Genomic DNA, 17,032 nt, shown 5'->3' on the forward strand with positions numbered 1-17,032 from the left:
CTGTCTTCTCTCCTTTAGACTAAATAGACTCAGCTCCTGCAGTCTCTCCTTATGAGAAAAGTGTTCCAGACCCCTAATTATCGTAATGGCTCTCTGCTGGATCCTCTCCAGTAGCTCCTTATCTTTCTTGTACTGAGGAGCCCAGAACTCCACACAGCACTCCATATGTTGTTTTATTCGGGATGAATAGAGGGGGAGGATCACCTCCCTCAGCCTGCTGGGCACAGTCTTCCTGATGTACTGCAGAATACCACAGGCCCTCCTAGCTGCAAGGGCACTGCTGGCTCATGTTCAGCTTGTGGCTCCACCAAGATTCCAGGGTCTTTCTCTGCAGAGGTGCTCTCTGGTTGGTCAGCCCCTAAGCTGTGCTGATACTTGGGGTTGATCTATTCCAGGTGCAGTCCCCTTGTTGAACTTCATTAGGTTTCTCTGTGCCAATTCTCCAGCCTATCAAGGTCCTGCTAAATGGCAGCACAGCCTTTAGGTGTATTAGGCAATCCCCCCAGAGTATGTTTGAAACCAAGTGTTGGGAGATCTTAGTAGGATTTCTGTAGCAAGCTTCAAGTGTGATATGATTGCATTCTTAGGATTAGAGAAGGTTAAAGACTGACCTGCATCTTTGCATCTTCTGTTTACAGTATGCTTCATCTCAGTTGATTCTAGCTTGTCTAGTTTTATTGATTGCAATACCAGCTTAGTGCTGATATGCTGCTAATATGATATTAGACAGTATAGCACCAGATGTATTTAATGTTTCTGAAGCTATTAAGATAATTTAGAGTGGGTTTTAGGATGAATCCTGAAGCACAAGAATCCTGTGTGGTAATGCTATTTAATGTTGGCTGACTAACAGGTTGTTTCTTGCCTGTTTGCTGGGAGAGGTAAATAATTTTCTTGTGAATTTTAATAATCCATTCCCTAACATCCCCGCCCCATGGTTAACTAGACAGTTAGTTCTTTAAGTTATACTAAATAGATGGTTGAAAAAATGAAAAAGGCAGATAAAAACAGATTGGAAATATTGGAAAGCATTAAGTAGTGTAATTGCAGGACTCACTAGAGGGCTCTGCCTGTAATTGAACTAAATATGTAGCAGGTTATGAGCTATCAGAGTGTCATGGTTTGACATTGGCCAGATGCCAGGCACTAAAGAAAGCCTTTCCCTCACTCTCTTGTTACAGTTGAGCAGAGGAGAGGGAAATGAAATTAATTAAGGATTCATGAGTTGAGATAAAGATTGGGAGAAAACACTCTAAGGACAAAATAGATTCAAACTTAAAGGTATAAGGGAAGTTTATTATTAGCAGAGTCAGAGAAGGATAATGAGAAGTAAAATAAATCTTTAAAACACCTTTCCCCTCCCCCCCAGCTGCTCCCTCTTTCCCCCTGATAGTGCAGGGAGATGGGATGGGGGTTTTGGTTAGTTCATCACCTGAGATATTTTTTCTGTTTGCTCAGGGAGGGAAGTCTTTTTTCTGCTATGCCGTAGGGTCCCTTCCATGGGAGATGGTTCTCCATTAACTCCTCCAATGTGGCTTCAATCTTACAAGCAGCAGTCCTGCCAAAATTGCTACATTTTGAGTCCCTCCCATGGGCAAACAATCTGTCTAAAATTGCTGTAGTGTGGGTCATTCATCCACAGGGTGCAGTAGTGCAGTACTTTGAGAATCGGCTGTTGTAGTTTGGAAGCAAGGGCCCTCTATCTCTTATCTCTGGAAGCAGGGACCCTCTCTCTCTATTCAGGTCTCCCACTGGATCACAGCTTTCTCTGGCATTCACCTGCTGCAGTGTGAGTACTTCTCTTATGGGCTGCAAGTGGACATCTGTATTTTTCTGGGCATCTCATGGCCTGCAGGAGGACAGCCTGATTCACCATAGTCCTCACCACAGCCTGCAGAGGAATCTCAGCTCCAGCACTTGGAGTACTTCCCCCCTTCTTTTTCTGTTGACCTTGGTGTCACCATGTTGTTTTCCTTCACATGTCCTCACTTCCTCTTCTTCTCTGACTGGAAGCAAAACTGTTGTCCATAGGTACCATTGCCAATAAATTCCACCAATTCAAAGATTTTTGCAGGATCCTGCAGTGCTGGGAGGTCAGTCTCGTCTAGCTTCCATGCTGGGGAATTGCTTGCCATGTTTTTGCCACCAGCCAGGGCCACTTGCAGTGGCAGCCACCATGGTGCTGGTGATATTTAATGCCTCTCCTTATGCAGGGTGGTGGGAAGGAGAAGCTGCTGCCCCTGCTCTTCTGCCCACAGTGTGGCTGTCTAGTGGTGGCCAGGCAAAGGCTCACTGTGGGCCACGCCGAGATGGTGGCAGCCACAGTGGCACAGTGCTGTGGGCTGTGCTGGGATGGCCCCCGGCAGCGATGCCTTGCTGCCCCTGGAAAAGTCTGCCTGTGCTCTGTTTTGATTTTCTTCTTAAATTTATGTCATACAGAGGTATTACCAACCTCTCTAATTGGGCCAGCAGCATGTCCATCTTCAGAGCCATCTGTCAGACACGGTGGAAGCCTCCAGCAGTTTCTCGCAGAAGCCACTTATGTGTCCCTCCCCCACTACTAAAAAATCAGGCCGTGCCAAATCAACACACTGAGTAACAAAAATACTGTAAGCAAGTCCGTAAATGTTGTTGGTCACCTAATATTGGAAAGTGGAGGATGACTAATGGGCAAATGCAGCCAGTTCTAAATGTGTTAAAGAAATACTGTTCTTGGATCATGGCTGAGTATATTCTGTCTTTGGTAGCTGTTTGAAGTGTGAAACTGTCATCTTGGCTACTGAAGAGGAAATATTTTGAAATTTCATATTGATAGAGTGCTCAATATTGTTTACTTGTAAGGTTGGCTCACAGAATCACTGTACATTCTACTGTTTGTGCAAACTTTTAGTTATGATGGAGACATTGGAATTGTACATTTGCAAACTCAAGCAGTACTGCATCAATTTCTTTTTTCTCAAATGCATTGGTATATTTTAGGCATTTTTGGATCTTCTTACTGTCTTATCATTCTACCAGGTAGTTTGAATGAATTTTTGAAATGAACCTGTGCCATTGCTTAAAGTTCTGTCATCTTACCTGTATGTTTTGGGTTTTATAATGAACATTTTGTGAAAGAATGAATTTTTAAAATCTGTGAATTTATGTCTGAGCCTTCTGAACTTGGCTGCAGTAACATGGTCATGGACTTCCAGGAGTGACTGAAAATTGAACAATTCATAGCTGCTGAACAAACTGAGAGACCATCTTTTTTGGGGGGGATGAATTTGTTAGAGATCAAATAGGAATTCTTTTTAATGCAAACTTTTAGTGTACTAAATAGTGCTATTAGGATTAAGCAAAGTAATGCTATGGTGAAATGTAACTTAGTATTTTAAGCATTAGCAAGCTGTTACTGTGAAGAGATAATAATTGAAATTGTCTGTGGTTCCTGAAGTTCTTGATGGTCATGTCATTAAAAGTGATTTAATTAAGCTGAAGATAATGCATGTTACATGTTGAAAATGTTAATAATCTTTTGGTTAATAATAGTTGCCTAATCCATTTATCAGTGCTTTGCAAACTGTGTTTCATCTTCGTAACTGGTCTTCTCCAAACATACAATGTAATTTTTATCTTAAAAAAATTAATAATTTTATTTGTGAATTTGCATACTTCTAATTCATGAGGCCATCAGGCTTGCTTGTAGTATTGCTGCTGTTTGTTTTTACACTTGTATGTACATAGTAGATGCCTTTTCTTTTATTGGCGTATGCCCTTTCCAAGAGGAGCAAGAACTTCTAGACCATCAACACTTGATGATTTTCTGGAACCATTATCACTTGTCAGTTTTGTCAGTTTCCTTATTTTTGTCTTGTCTTAGAGCTCAGAGGAAGAAAAAAACCATATATATATATTTATATATGTACCCACATACATATACACATATATATATCAGGAGCTTTTGCACAGCTAACTCATAAGAATTACACTTCTACCAGGCTGAGAGAGGAGGACAACAAACTCAATATGTGGTTGGTACCACAGTGAATGCACAGGGCAAGTGGATGGAGGCTCTGGGGGAGTGAAGAAGGTTGAGAGCATGAGGAACGTGAGCATCTCTTTTATTAGTAGCTCATCTTTGTTGTAACTTAAAAGTGAGAAATTTTAGCTGGGTTTGTTGGACATAACTAGTTATTGGCAAATCTGAGGCTATTTATTGTATATGGCTCTCACAGGACATTTACCACTTCTTACATTTTCTGAAAGGGTTCTTCGGCTAATATAAATTCAAAGTCATGTAGTCTTTCCCATCTTACCTGTGAAAATATTTTTCTCTCTCAATTTGAATTTATGTAATTAATCTGCTACAGCAGTGCAGTCAATGTAATTGCCACAAAAAAAGTAAATTAAACTCCTAAGTTATATTAGTATTTGATTCCTAAAAGTACTGTGTAGTAACTTGATAGAAGAGTTTGTCTCATTATTTCAGAACAATTTTGTTTTGTTTAGTGTTTTGGTTCAGTCAGCAATCAGTACAATTCTGAAATGTCAAGCAGTAAGGAAGTTGAACCTTGAACTTAGGTATGTGGGTATAATCATGAATGGAATCTTTTCCTCTCTCAGTTACAGCATCCTAAATGCATTAGGTTGCATTATATTACATGTATATATCCAATTTTAATTCAAATTCCAGTCTCTCTGCTTCATGTTTTCACCTCTAGGAATTCATATCTCTTCTTAGATACTGACTTGATAAAATGGTTAAATTGAACTATTGTATTTTTATGCAGTAGTTTAAAAATACTGCTAGTAGTTTAAAAAAAAATTGTAAGGAATTTTAAAAAATGTAGACAGAATTCTAGAGTATAAAAGCACTAGATGATTAATACTCCAAAGCAAGTATTTTATATGATATATAACTGAAACACTGATGGAATTTTTAGAATAGTGAATTGTTAATGAATAACTGAGAGCAAATAGGGCTCAGGGGTATATGAAGACAACTCATCCACAGAAGTTTAAAAAAATTGCAATAGAAATGCCTGAAACATAGTTTTTATCGGGCTAAACTAGGATCTTTTAAATACCATGCTTCATTAGTTCTAAATGATCAAAACTGTATTTTGGCTGTTCTGAAATGATGTAGTGTATATTTTCTGATTATGGCCTCCCTTTATCAATATCTCTTGTCTCATAAGCTGCTGTATTGTTTTGTTATGTTTTTAATAGCATGGAAAAATGGAATAAAATTTTGCAATGTGTTCTTTATTGCTTGATTTATTTTCATTTTCCTCCTTTTTGCATTAAATAACAGCTGTTAGCCGGGATGATAGCAGAACCTGCTTTTCTCTCTGAGTATACTATCTTTGCTTTGGATGCCACCAAACAGCCTAAGCCACAGAGTGACGGTGTGGTGAGTCCTCCCCACCCCTCTTAGTGATGCCTTTAGCAGGTGGAGGAGAGTAATGTACTAGAAGGCAAACTTAGTTGCTTGTGGCTTGTTCTCACAAAGACGTCTCTCTTAACTACCTTGTTGCTAACCCTGCACTAAATTTCACAGAGGTAATACCTGATTCTGGCTGGTATGCTGTATGATGTGAATTTATTGTAACATTAAAAAATTAACGTATTTTCTCTTTTACAGGTAACAATACACAGATTTAAATAACTGTTGCACAAGTTTGTATGTGTGTTACGTAGAAATTTCCTCTTCATATTTATGTATGTCTGTATGTATTTCAAGATAAATGGATAGAATTAACATTGGGATTGATTATGTGTAAAATTTATATGCTGTTTACTGTATACAGTGAAATGTAGTATGTGATTTACTGCTAATGGTAGCAGGAAATAATTATTTCACATAGACACATAAATTAATCTACAACTAGTTGAAAACCTGGCAGTTGTTATTGTGAGGATAAATAGTCTTCTTTTTTTTAATAATTAGATTTTACTTTAAATATATGTTTCTTTGCCTGGAAATTTCTTCACTGTATGTAAGTGGAGCAGCTCAGTGAGAAGAGGCAAGAAGTGAAGAAAAAAGAAGCAGGCATAGAGAGAAAGTCAGACTTCTGCTTTCTGATATAGCCACATACAAAGCTGTATTCTTATTATTGGCACAGGACAGGAATGGCATTTTTCACATGTTTCAGAAGCATGGCATTCTTAGTCCATAAGTGATTTAAAGCACAGTAATTTTTAGCATCTCAGCTGATTGTAATATTTCATGATTATATTGTAAGTGCTCTTTTCCTGCTCATGGTTTAAAATGACTAGACACTGAAAGCTGTAACAGGATCAAAATTCAGTAAGCAGGACCTAGCACAACAGCATATTGTGTTGGACTTGTCTCTCTCAGGCTAAGCAAGATTGGACAGAAACAGTGACTAAAATGGTGGTCCCATTCTGTATTCTGACCATATTCCAGGTCCAGCAATCGTTACTTAAAGATTCACTGCAAATTTAAGTAAACTTTTTTAGTTTTCACTATGCAACAGAATTATCTCAAAAAAAATTAATTTCAAACATCCTGTTTGTGTGAATGCTTCAATGTTACATTTTTAAGATCTTTTAGTATTCTTAGTGGCATATTTCTAGATATTTTGGTACTTTAGTGGCATATTTACTGGCTCATGTATTTATGCAAGACTGAATACATGCAAATAATTGTAATGTAACAGTTATTGTTAATGTGTTACAGTGTGTACTAATAATATGCTACCCTGTAAAACTCATTTTGGTCTCTGAACTTTTTGAAAATTCTAAAGCAGTACTCACAATAAGAATTGAGAGAGGGAGAAAATGATAAGAAATTTATAGAGAATAGGATGACTGATTAAAAAAAATATATTAAAGAAACACTCACATTATATATGTTTGCAAAACCTAGATACACTAAAAATACAGGAGAGGAAAGTTTCACCAACACACACAAACACATATTAATTCTGCTAAAAAAACCCCGTATTTTAACTGTATATGTGATCTGAGAGTGAACAGCATAGAGAAGTGACTGTAACTGTGGATTTTTTGGCATAGATGAAATTAGTATAAACTCTTTACTAACTAAAAGGTTTGTTGCATGAAGAAACGGTTCAAAATATTCTTGGACACAGTGGGTGTCCAATTTTTTTTTGAAGAAAAAGTTAAAGGAAAATTAAGGAAGAAAACATGCATTAAGCTCTCATTCCTTTCTCCCTTCCTAATTATTCAGTTTTGGAATACTTGAGAAAGTATTACTATTAAAAGCAGTAGAATGTTCTTAAATACAGACATTTTAGCTTTAACTTCCCAGGCTTGCTAATCTATTTAAACCTTTGAGAAATATGTATGATTTTGCATTTCAGAAATAGGAAAGTAAGGTGGCAGAAATGTTACTGGAACCTCCTAATGTGCTCCAGTTGAAACTGAGCTCTAATTTATACATCTTCATAATAAAAAAGCAATGTTTTTATCAGGGATTGTAAGTATAGCTGTCTTTGGATAGAGATATGGATGTTATGTTTTATGAGTTTGTGGAGGAACAACTTCCATTGGTCTCCAGAAACCCTGATTTAACTGCTGGTCTTAAGACTTTGAAAATGGCTGCTTGTGCTCTGTGAGAGTAATTTTGCTGAAAGCTCTCTTCAGGCTTATGAAAAGCTAGGGCTTTTAAGCTTTTCAAAGCCTCTTGGATCTATATTTATATATAGAACTTCAATTCATGCTTACCATTCGGTGTGTGGATTCCTAAATACAACCCTTCACTCTAGAGCACAGTGATGTAGACTTGGAGCAGCCAGATACCTATGGTGGTCCATTTTTTATATGAAAGATTACTGGTGTATCTCTAGTTTTCTATCATGTCAATAGAAAGTGTAACCCCAAATATAGGTTTTTTTTGTTCCCAAAGATAGCTGCATGATGAGTAGGAAACTTTTAAAAGTGGCAACACTAGTTTAGTTTTGAAATTACATTTTTAAGGATTTTTATAGGTCCATAAACGTCAGCTTTTAAAGCATCTTCACAAAAAGTAACAGCATCCATGGGTTTTATATTCATAAAAACCTTATTAAATTTAATAAATCTACTTAATCTTGTGTTTTAAAATAGATGTTAAATATTAAATTATACTTATGAATTACATGCACAAGCTCTCCATAGTTTCCTTTAACTCTTTTTTATGTGTATGAGAATACATGATTTTTGAAAGAAGTGTATTTAGTTTGTAAGTCACAGAATTAAGTAGGTTGAAAAAGACCTCTAAGATCATCAAGTCCAACCTATGACCTAACACCACTTTATCAAGACCAAGGCACTAAGTCCCACATCCAGTCTTTTCTTAAGTACCTGTAGAGATGATAACACCACCACCTCCTTGGGCAGCCCATTCCAATACCCAATTACTCTTTCTGTGAAGTCTTGGTAAAGTGTTTGCCTTCCTCTGTTGTCAGTCCTATAGTAGCACAGCAGATGCTTTGTAAATTATAAAGCAGAAGTAAAATTTTTTGTTCGGATTATCTCATTATTAACTTTTCCTGTTAGGAGATAAAACAAGAATGGGTAATGGAGCCAAGAATACAGTGTAAAAGTTTAAGCTTCAGTTTAAGACCCCCAAAACTGTTAATCTGCTAGGACCAAATCCACTGCCACAGGATAGTGTTCTGAAGCCAAATGCAGGTTTTATTCAAGCTAGGTGAAGCACAGTTTCTAAATCCAGACTTCTTGTATGGCTCGTTTTCTTTTGTCTGCATATGGGTAACTGCTCAGTTCGCTGGTTTCCTTAACTATCTGGATTTTTCTTTGTTCTGTGGTATTTCTGTACTACCTCAAATTTGCTCCATGTCAGACCTTTTTGAAGCCCTTTTACAGTGAATCATTCCTCTGCCACATTAATGTTTAGATATGCTCATAGGCATATCCAGAGTAGAAGCTGTGAGTGTGATCGTGTAGGGTGCATATGCAAGGGTGATTGTGATTGAGATTTCATTTCTATGTACACCTTAGATTTTGCAGTTTGCATGTAAGTGTCAGGGTACAACTTGATTAAAAGTTAAGAGTTACACTGCTCCTAGGTGAATTTACCACTATTTTGTTTGATATGCCTTAGTGTTTCACTTCTCTTGAAAAATCCATGTCCAAGATGGTGTCAAGCATATTCTGCTAATTCATTTGGACCGGATTTATAAAGCAAAAAACTATTTGGATTTGTGTAAGTTAGAATCATGGAATACTCTGAGGTGGAAGGGACGACAAGATTGACTCAAGTCCTACTTCCGTCCCTGCACAGCCCAAAGAATCATACCATGTTCCTGAGAGTGTTGTCCAGTCACTTCTTGAACTCAGATAGGCTTGGTGCTGTGACCACTTCTCTGGGGAGCCTGTTCCAGTGCCCAACCACCCCCTGGGTATAGAACTTTATTCTAATATCCAACATATTCTTCCCTGACAGAACCTCATGCTCTTCCCTTGGGTCATGTCACTGGTCACCACATCTTCTGTCCTTCCACATCCCCTCATGAGGAAGCTGTAAACTGCATGAAGTCTCCCTTCTGTCTCCTCCAAGATGAGCAAGTCAAGTGACCTTAGCTGCTCCTTGTTCAGCTTCTCAATGCCCTTCATCATCTTTATAGCCCTTCTTTGGATGCTCTCTAATAGTTTTGTATCTTTCTTATATTGTGGCACCCAAAACTGCCCCCAGCACTTGAGGTGAGGCTGCACCAATGCAGAGCAGAGCAGGACGATCCCCTTCCTTGCCCAGCTGGTGATGTTGTCCCTGATATACCCAGAACATGGTTGGCCCTCCTGGCTGCCAGGGCACTGCTGATTCACATTCAACTTTCCATCAGCCAGGACCCCCAGGTCCCTTTCCTTGGTGCTGCTCTCTTGTGTCTTGTTCCCCTGTCTATCTGTACTTCCAGGGTTGACCCATCTCAGGTGCAGAATTTGGCACTTGTCTTCATTGAACTTCCTATGGTTGCTGATTACTCAGCCCTCTAATTTGCTGAGACCTCCTCTTCCAGGGCTTCTGCCTTCAAGGGAGTCAACAGCTTCTCCCAATTAATTATCATTGTCAAACTTAGTGTACCTTCAAGTCCTACATTCAAGCGATTTATGAAGAGCACAGGGCTGAGGGTGGAGCCTTGTGGAACCCTGCTAGTGACAGCTCACCAGTCTGATGTCACTGACTGATGTCACCATCACAGCCCGATCCATGAGCCAGCTGCTCACGCACTGCATGTTACGTTTATCCAGCTGTATGCTGAACATATTGTCCGGAAGAGACAGTGAGAGACGGTATCAGAAGCTTTACTGAAATCCAGAAAGATTACAGCAAGTGGCTTCCCTTTGTCAGCTCAGTAGGTAACCTTCTAATAAAAGGAAATCAGATTTGGCAAGCAGGAGTGTCCTGTCGTGAACCCATTACTGGTTGTGACCAAGGACTGCTCTGTCTCACAGTTGTTTTTCAATAACTCTCAGAAAAAGAATCTCCATAATTTTACCAGTCAATGAAGTGCGTCTCAGAGACCTGTAGTTTCCAGGGTTATCCTTCTTGAAAATTAGAACTGAGCTAAAAAAAGTGAACACAGGACACAGGAAAAGCAGGATAGACAGGCTAGGAACAGAAATGTCTAAACTCTGTAAAAAAGAACCCCAAACCAATAAAAAAAACAAACCCCAAACCCAAACCAAACAAACTAACCAATTCAAGACTATTGTTTTTGTTGTATAGGTTTTGTTGTTTTGGGTGAGGTTTTTTAAATGTGTGTGTGTTTTGTTTTCCCTTCTTTGGGAATGCAAAAGTTTAATGCAAGATATATTTTCTTTATAAAATCTAATTTTCTTCCCATGCTTGTTGGAGTTTGAAACAGTTTGTTACCAGCACTTCTTTTCCAGGTAGTTTCTGTCACCCCAGTGCACTGAAACAGAGAAAGATGGTGTTACAGCCAATTCTTACTCATATTGGCTGTAAATACTAGTCATCAATTAGATTTTTCCTGCTATAATTTTGTCTTTTTGGTGTGTCTTTGATTTGTCCATAAATGTTATATAAATAATCGTTATGAATTACTTAATTGGAGATATCCGTATTTGCAGATGTCTCATACTAATCCATGCACATATAGCTGCTTTGTAGTTCTGCATATTGCAGCAATCTGTTTTGAATTTAACAAACTAGCCTGTTTGCATGAAGACATCTTAATAAGCTTTCTAAAGAAAGTACTAAAAACACAGGCAAAGAGAAAAGCACAGATGCTGTTTTTAGGAATCATTGAATTACAGTCCTTGTACTCTGTTTCTTCTAATGGTTGTTTTTACCTCCTGTAGAACTTGAATAAACAACCACTTCCTGGATCCACAGAAAACAATGGAAGTGAACCTGTCACTCCACAGGTACATGGAGGGCATGGGGGGTTTGCTTCCACCTTCACTGCTTTGTTGTCTTTGTGTTACATCGGCTTAAGTGTCCAGTATATATCTTCATGCTGAAGTAGGGATGATAAGTACTTGCCTGTCAGGATGTTCAGATATTTTGTTTGTGTGTTTGCTAATCCCATTAGCTGGTATTGCCACTGCTGTGTGGAGCTATTTTTTTTTTTTTTGTAAGGACTGGGTAACAGACTGCCAGCATTGAGATGCATCTTGTTGCACAGCCAGCATAGGATACAAAGCATTAAACTCACTTTCAAAAGTAGAGGGCCTATTGCATCTCTGGAAAGCTACCTTCTAGCTGGAGGAAAAGAACTGATAGGCTAAAAATATTGTCACTAGTGATAAAGATGTAGGTTATTTTTTAATATGTCTCAGGGAAACGTTTAGCTTGTTGAAATTGGATTAGCAGTGGCTTCTGATACGTGCCTTCCAACATTTGATTGTAGGGGCAACATCGTGCAGCAATGCTTTTGCATCACTTCTGTAGCACCAGCAGTATAGGTTATCACAGCACAGATCTTGTGGTGTAGAATGAAGTAAGTACTATAGCTATATAAATCAATAATTTCGTTTTATGTAAAAATCATACAGCCATTTAAAATAAAAATAAGTAAAGGACTGTTCAAGATGGCTTGCTAGAACTAACTATCATACAAGGAATTCTACCATTAATTTGTTCCCTATATCATAGGAAAGTATCTGTATCTTTGAGATAAATACAGTCTTCTATGTAAAACATCAAGAAGTGAGTCAGTTACATTTTTTAAGTTTGAGACAATAGTAAACAACCATTTATATTAGTCACACATCCTTCACTTTTTAGAGGGATTACACAGAAATGCATTCTTCTAAAAGTTTAAATCAGAGCTGTAGTTCATCAGATTTAGTTGCCATCTGAAATTGCGCACATCTGGTAGTTGCACACTTGATTTTTCTGCACAAGGAGATGGTTCTTTTAAGGGAGTGGCAGCTATTTGGTGCATATTTCTTTGCACGGGTCAGGTCTCTTTCCTGGACTTTAGTATGTCTGTCTGCCTGCCTGCCTAAAAGCAGCACAGAAATAATTACTTTCTTTGAATTTTTGCAGCCAAGTGACAGTCAGTCTTTTGCCCAGAGGCTTCAGCTTCGAGTTCCCTCCATGGAGTCTTTGTTTCGAAGCCCAGTAAAAGAGACCCTATTTCGGTCTTCTTCTAAAGAATCCCTAGTACGAAGTTCTTCAAGAGACTCACTGAATCGACTAGACTTGGAAACAGTCAGTCCCACCTTTGATTCACCTTCTGACATTGAAAGTGAAACAGAAGAGCCTCTGGGAAATATGGACAGCTTCAGCAAAGAGCAGTTGCTGCAGCGTCTGCGTAGAATGGAGCGCAGCTTGGGCAACTATCGGGGAAAATACTCAGAGGTAGGCAATGTGACTGGTAAGTAGGCAGCAAGGGGAAAGAGATTAGGCTAACAGATACTAAAGCAGTGGACAATCTTTTTGTTTTCCTGTTTGGAATAAATGTTTCAACTTACAGCTGACACGGAAGTTAAATTATTCCAAGTATTTTTGACCTAGATATGTCAAATGGTTTTTGGTAATAAAACGTGGAAATATTTTTCTCTTGTTTGTAAATAATTTCCCAATGTCAGCAGTAGAGATTAATTAATGGTTACACAGAGCAGGCCTATTAAGATTTCAACTTAATCTAGCAGGGGGTGGAGTTCACTACAGAGATGAGCATGACTTGTACTCCCATACTAGCAAATTTATTTTTTTTCTGCAACTTTTTCTTGAAATGCACAGTGTATATTCTACCCATGTGCAATAGGCAAGCATTTTGTTTTCAAGAAACAAGTTCTGTTCTTCATAATTTCCAGGTATTCCCTGGGAGGAATTAATTAAAACTTTTTTTTTTTTTTATGTTTTAGTGAAAACTAATTATATGAGTAGTTTTATTACTCATTTTCCAAATTACTGGGGAAAATAAAGCTGTTTAGCTGATGAGTTTTTAAATTAGTTTTGGGGTTTTGTTTGGGTTTTTTGTTATTTTTTGAAGTGTGAGTGTGTTGTATTTAAAACTGGATGTTTGTACTGTTTTTACAGTTAATATATATTAAATACAAAAATTCCTGTGCAGACTTTTGTTGAAATCCCTGGATTCTAAAATATGTATACAGTGACTGCAGTATTCAGCATATGCCTGAAAAAGCAGTTTTCTCACAGTAATTTTTCTTCAACTTACAGCTAGTGTAATAAGTATATTTTTCAAGTTTTTGTGAATAGTAGTTGGTAAAATGAAAATTATTCAGTTTGTGTGTTTGTTTTAGTGCTTTTTTTTGGTTATTTGGGTTTTTTTGTATTAGTGTAATCTGTCCACCAAGTCCTAACTTTCTCTGTCAAAAAGGCTTGGGTTTTTCCCTTGGTTTTATGAGTTTCTTTAGTTCAACTGAAAAGATTTTTTTTGCTGGAGCATGGAAGAAACTTGTTTTGAGTAATTGCAAAATTATTTTTTCCCTCTTAAAGTAGGATGGAAAGTTAGCATTTCAAAAATATGGTAAAGGAAACCACCCGTAGCAGTTTTGATTTTCTTAAAAGGGAAAAATAAATATGACTTTGAAATTAAAAGTAATTTTGAATTCTGAAAATGTTTAGTTTATTTTAAAATAAGAATTTGAAGATCTATTTTGATTTACTGATTTCTGGTTTAAGTGTTCCAGATTTAGTTTTCTTAAATTTTTAATCAATTTGAAAACAGAATGTTGTAATTCCAAGTGCCATTATGCTACTTCAGCATAATGCTACTTGGCAGTTGTAATCAAATATTTAAATAAACTCAGTTGTGGAGTTATTCTTTTTGCCAGCTTACAGTGAGAGAGGAAATACTCTCCACTTTCAATCTGTCTTTGCTGAATAGATGCAAAGCTTATGGGATGAGAACACTACACCTTGTTTTGTTAAATCTAGAAATGTATTTTTTAATGCATGCTTTTTGTAAAATTAGTTTTGCTTAATCTCCCTGGGACATGTACTCTTAAAAGTGGTTACCCCTGTGGGGTGGCTGTCTGGGATGTAACTTTCTGATACTATTGGGTTTGACCCCCCATGTTGAAGAATGGTATGTGGTGTGTTGTCTCAGGGAAGGGAAAACTGTGTGTGAATGCTGAGTAACATCATTGTTTTGTCATGTAGGTTTGTATTTTCTAACACATTGGAGACATTTTATAGATAGAAAAAGAGAACATTAAGAAAATTTAAGTACATTTCTATCAAAAGAGCATTGTCAAGTGGAGTGAAGAGTTTGAAAATGCAGGTAGTAATACAACTAAGGAAATTATTTTAATGGCTATACACAGATCATCTTTATCATCTTTATATCCAATTTGTGTATTTTAGCTAGTGTCTGCTTATCAAGTTATCCAGCGGGAAAAGAAGAAGCTCCAGGTAAGCATTACTTTTTGTCCTCTGCATGCCTTTTTGAATCTTAAAATGTGTAGTGACAATTCAGATTTAATTTTCTGTGTGTTGTGTGTATGTAACAGATGATTTCTTAGCTGGGATTTCTAAGGAAGTCAAGGTAAAATTAATTTGTCAAAATAACTGGGAAGTCTTGTACTCCAGCCTTTTTTGTTGCACCAGTTTATGACAATATTTGACATGAAGTGTGACTTGAAAGAGAAACAAATCATTACATCTGTGATTTTTTTTAAAATTTATTTATCCGTTTTAAAATTACATTTAATACACCTGATCTTTATTCTTCCTTTTTTCTTAAGAGCATTCTGAGTCAAAGCCAAGATAAAGCACTTCGCAGAATTGGAGAACTGAGAGAGGTAATTTCCTTTATTGATCACGTTTATTTTATGTCACACCTACATAGGATAGTTTTCTGCCTAGCTTTTGACTTTTTGTTCACAAAATATTTTCTATTATAGAGCAAGGTATTTTACTGCTTTTTTGTTTCGTTTTGTTTGTTTATATGGGGTTACTCCTCTGGCTTGCTTCCCATTCAGCAGCTTATTGCTATAGTCTGAGACAGAGCAGTGCATCACCAACTGAACTACTTCTCTTGTTCACTGTGAAATAAGTAGAAGTATGTGTGGTTCTTCCAGTATTGTTGGGCCCAGCCACAGATGTCCCTGTTTGTTGCTCTTCTGTTACTAAATAAGTAACTAATAAGTAATAAGTAAAATAAGTACTAATTCAGGCAAACACAAGTAATAGGCACATTTTCATAAGGATTTCAATGACTAGAAATAAAAATTAGGATAATAAAAAAAACATCTTTATCTCAGTTGTAATACTTATATTGTTTTATGGATTTTAGTACAGTTTAGGTCCGATCATAAAATCAATTAGGTTGTGTTATGTCTTGCCTCCTTAGGTTATAGTGAAATTAAAAGGAGAAGCTCTGGTGTATTTGGTATTGATAATAAACACAATGGATGTAAAAACATGTATAGATGAACAGGCAAAACAGATTAAAAGGGCAAGTTGAAAAACACCATATTGTCAAGTCCCAGTGAAGCACAAAGTGAAGCTGAAGCCATTTTATTGCCTCGGAAGCTAGTGCAACACCAGGTTTGGAGATGGGCATGTAAAGGTCTCTGTCCATGCTCTTATGTTGCTGGAGAGCTGAGTACCCTTTAGGCCAAAGTCACAGGCTTTGTATTATGACTGCACACCTCCTTCTGGCATGTGCCATGCTGAGCAGCAGCACTGGCATGGAGGTTCTGGCATAGAGGTTGCAGGAGCCATTAGACCATGGTGAGGTCCCACATTTGCCTGGAAGGGGAGACTTCTACATTTGCCAAGGGAGACTCATCCAGGCAGTTGGATGTTTTCCCTGCAGACAAGAACCAAAACCTGTCCCCTTCATAATGAGGGGTGGTGGCTGTGAGCATCTGGCCAAGTGTGTACTCAAGGCTCAAGCTCACCCACGAGCAGCTACTAGTCAGGCAGCCAGTCATTTCAAGGGAGGTCACTGGCAAATTGCTGGGCACTCTGCAGTGATCCTGGGAGTAATACAGGTAAACGTGCTGTGAATTGTGTGTTAGTGGGGTAGCATTTTGGTTCACATCTGTGCTGTTTCTGCCCCAGCAGCTGAGAACTGTGTGTCAGTGCTGGGAGCACCATGCTCATCTGAGCTGTAGCCTGGTCTACATATCCTAAGCTAAAGGATATGTCGATATCCTAAGCTGTCACCATATCCTAAGCTAAACTCTCAGTGCATAGGAGGGGAAAAAACCATTGCATTACTGTCAGAATTGGCTTACCAAGGTTGTATCTTTTCCAGATCTCTACAAGGTCAAATGAAAAAGCTTATTCTGTGCTAGATCTATATCTGCAAGCTCCTGTAGGATTAGTTTTCCAGTTTATTGCTACTTGTTGAAGTCAGGAAGGCATATGTGGAACAGAGTTAAATCTTTGGCATATGACAGAGTTGGACATGTGCATTTTATTTTTCACTTCTGTCATAGTCTTTGTGATTCATATATCTAGATAAGTTATACATATATTTCTGATTTATATATATACCTTTGTGTATGTATATATTGTGCAAAATTTAATTTCATTCTTACCAATCTTGTAAATTTAAAGATTACTTCAAATCTACCACTGAAATTATTTTTCATTAATTAATACACTTCAAAA

The 17,032-nt window shown here is 37.6% G+C and overlaps 1 protein-coding gene across 3 annotated transcripts in view; it reads left to right on the top strand.

Annotated features, from left to right (window-relative positions):
* Window positions 1-17,032, top strand: part of GOLGA4 (golgin A4) — a 73,139-nt gene that overhangs the window by 11,341 nt on the left and 44,766 nt on the right. For 2 of the 3 annotated variants that reach the window (XM_088167930.1, XM_088167936.1), the window contains exons 3-7: window positions 5,297-5,395; window positions 11,293-11,358; window positions 12,485-12,799; window positions 14,774-14,821; window positions 15,154-15,210. In XM_088167930.1, the coding sequence (XP_088024056.1) occupies window positions 5,297-5,395; window positions 11,293-11,358; window positions 12,485-12,799; window positions 14,774-14,821; window positions 15,154-15,210 (585 nt within the window). The remainder of the gene's footprint in view (window positions 1-5,296; window positions 5,396-11,292; window positions 11,359-12,484; window positions 12,800-14,773; window positions 14,822-15,153; window positions 15,211-17,032) is intronic. The other variant, XM_014877043.2, reaches the window with a different exon arrangement.

This window comes from Sturnus vulgaris, chromosome 1 (genome assembly GCF_052056855.1).
Source record: "Sturnus vulgaris isolate bStuVul1 chromosome 1, bStuVul1.hap1, whole genome shotgun sequence".
NCBI lineage: Eukaryota > Metazoa > Chordata > Aves > Passeriformes > Sturnidae > Sturnus > Sturnus vulgaris.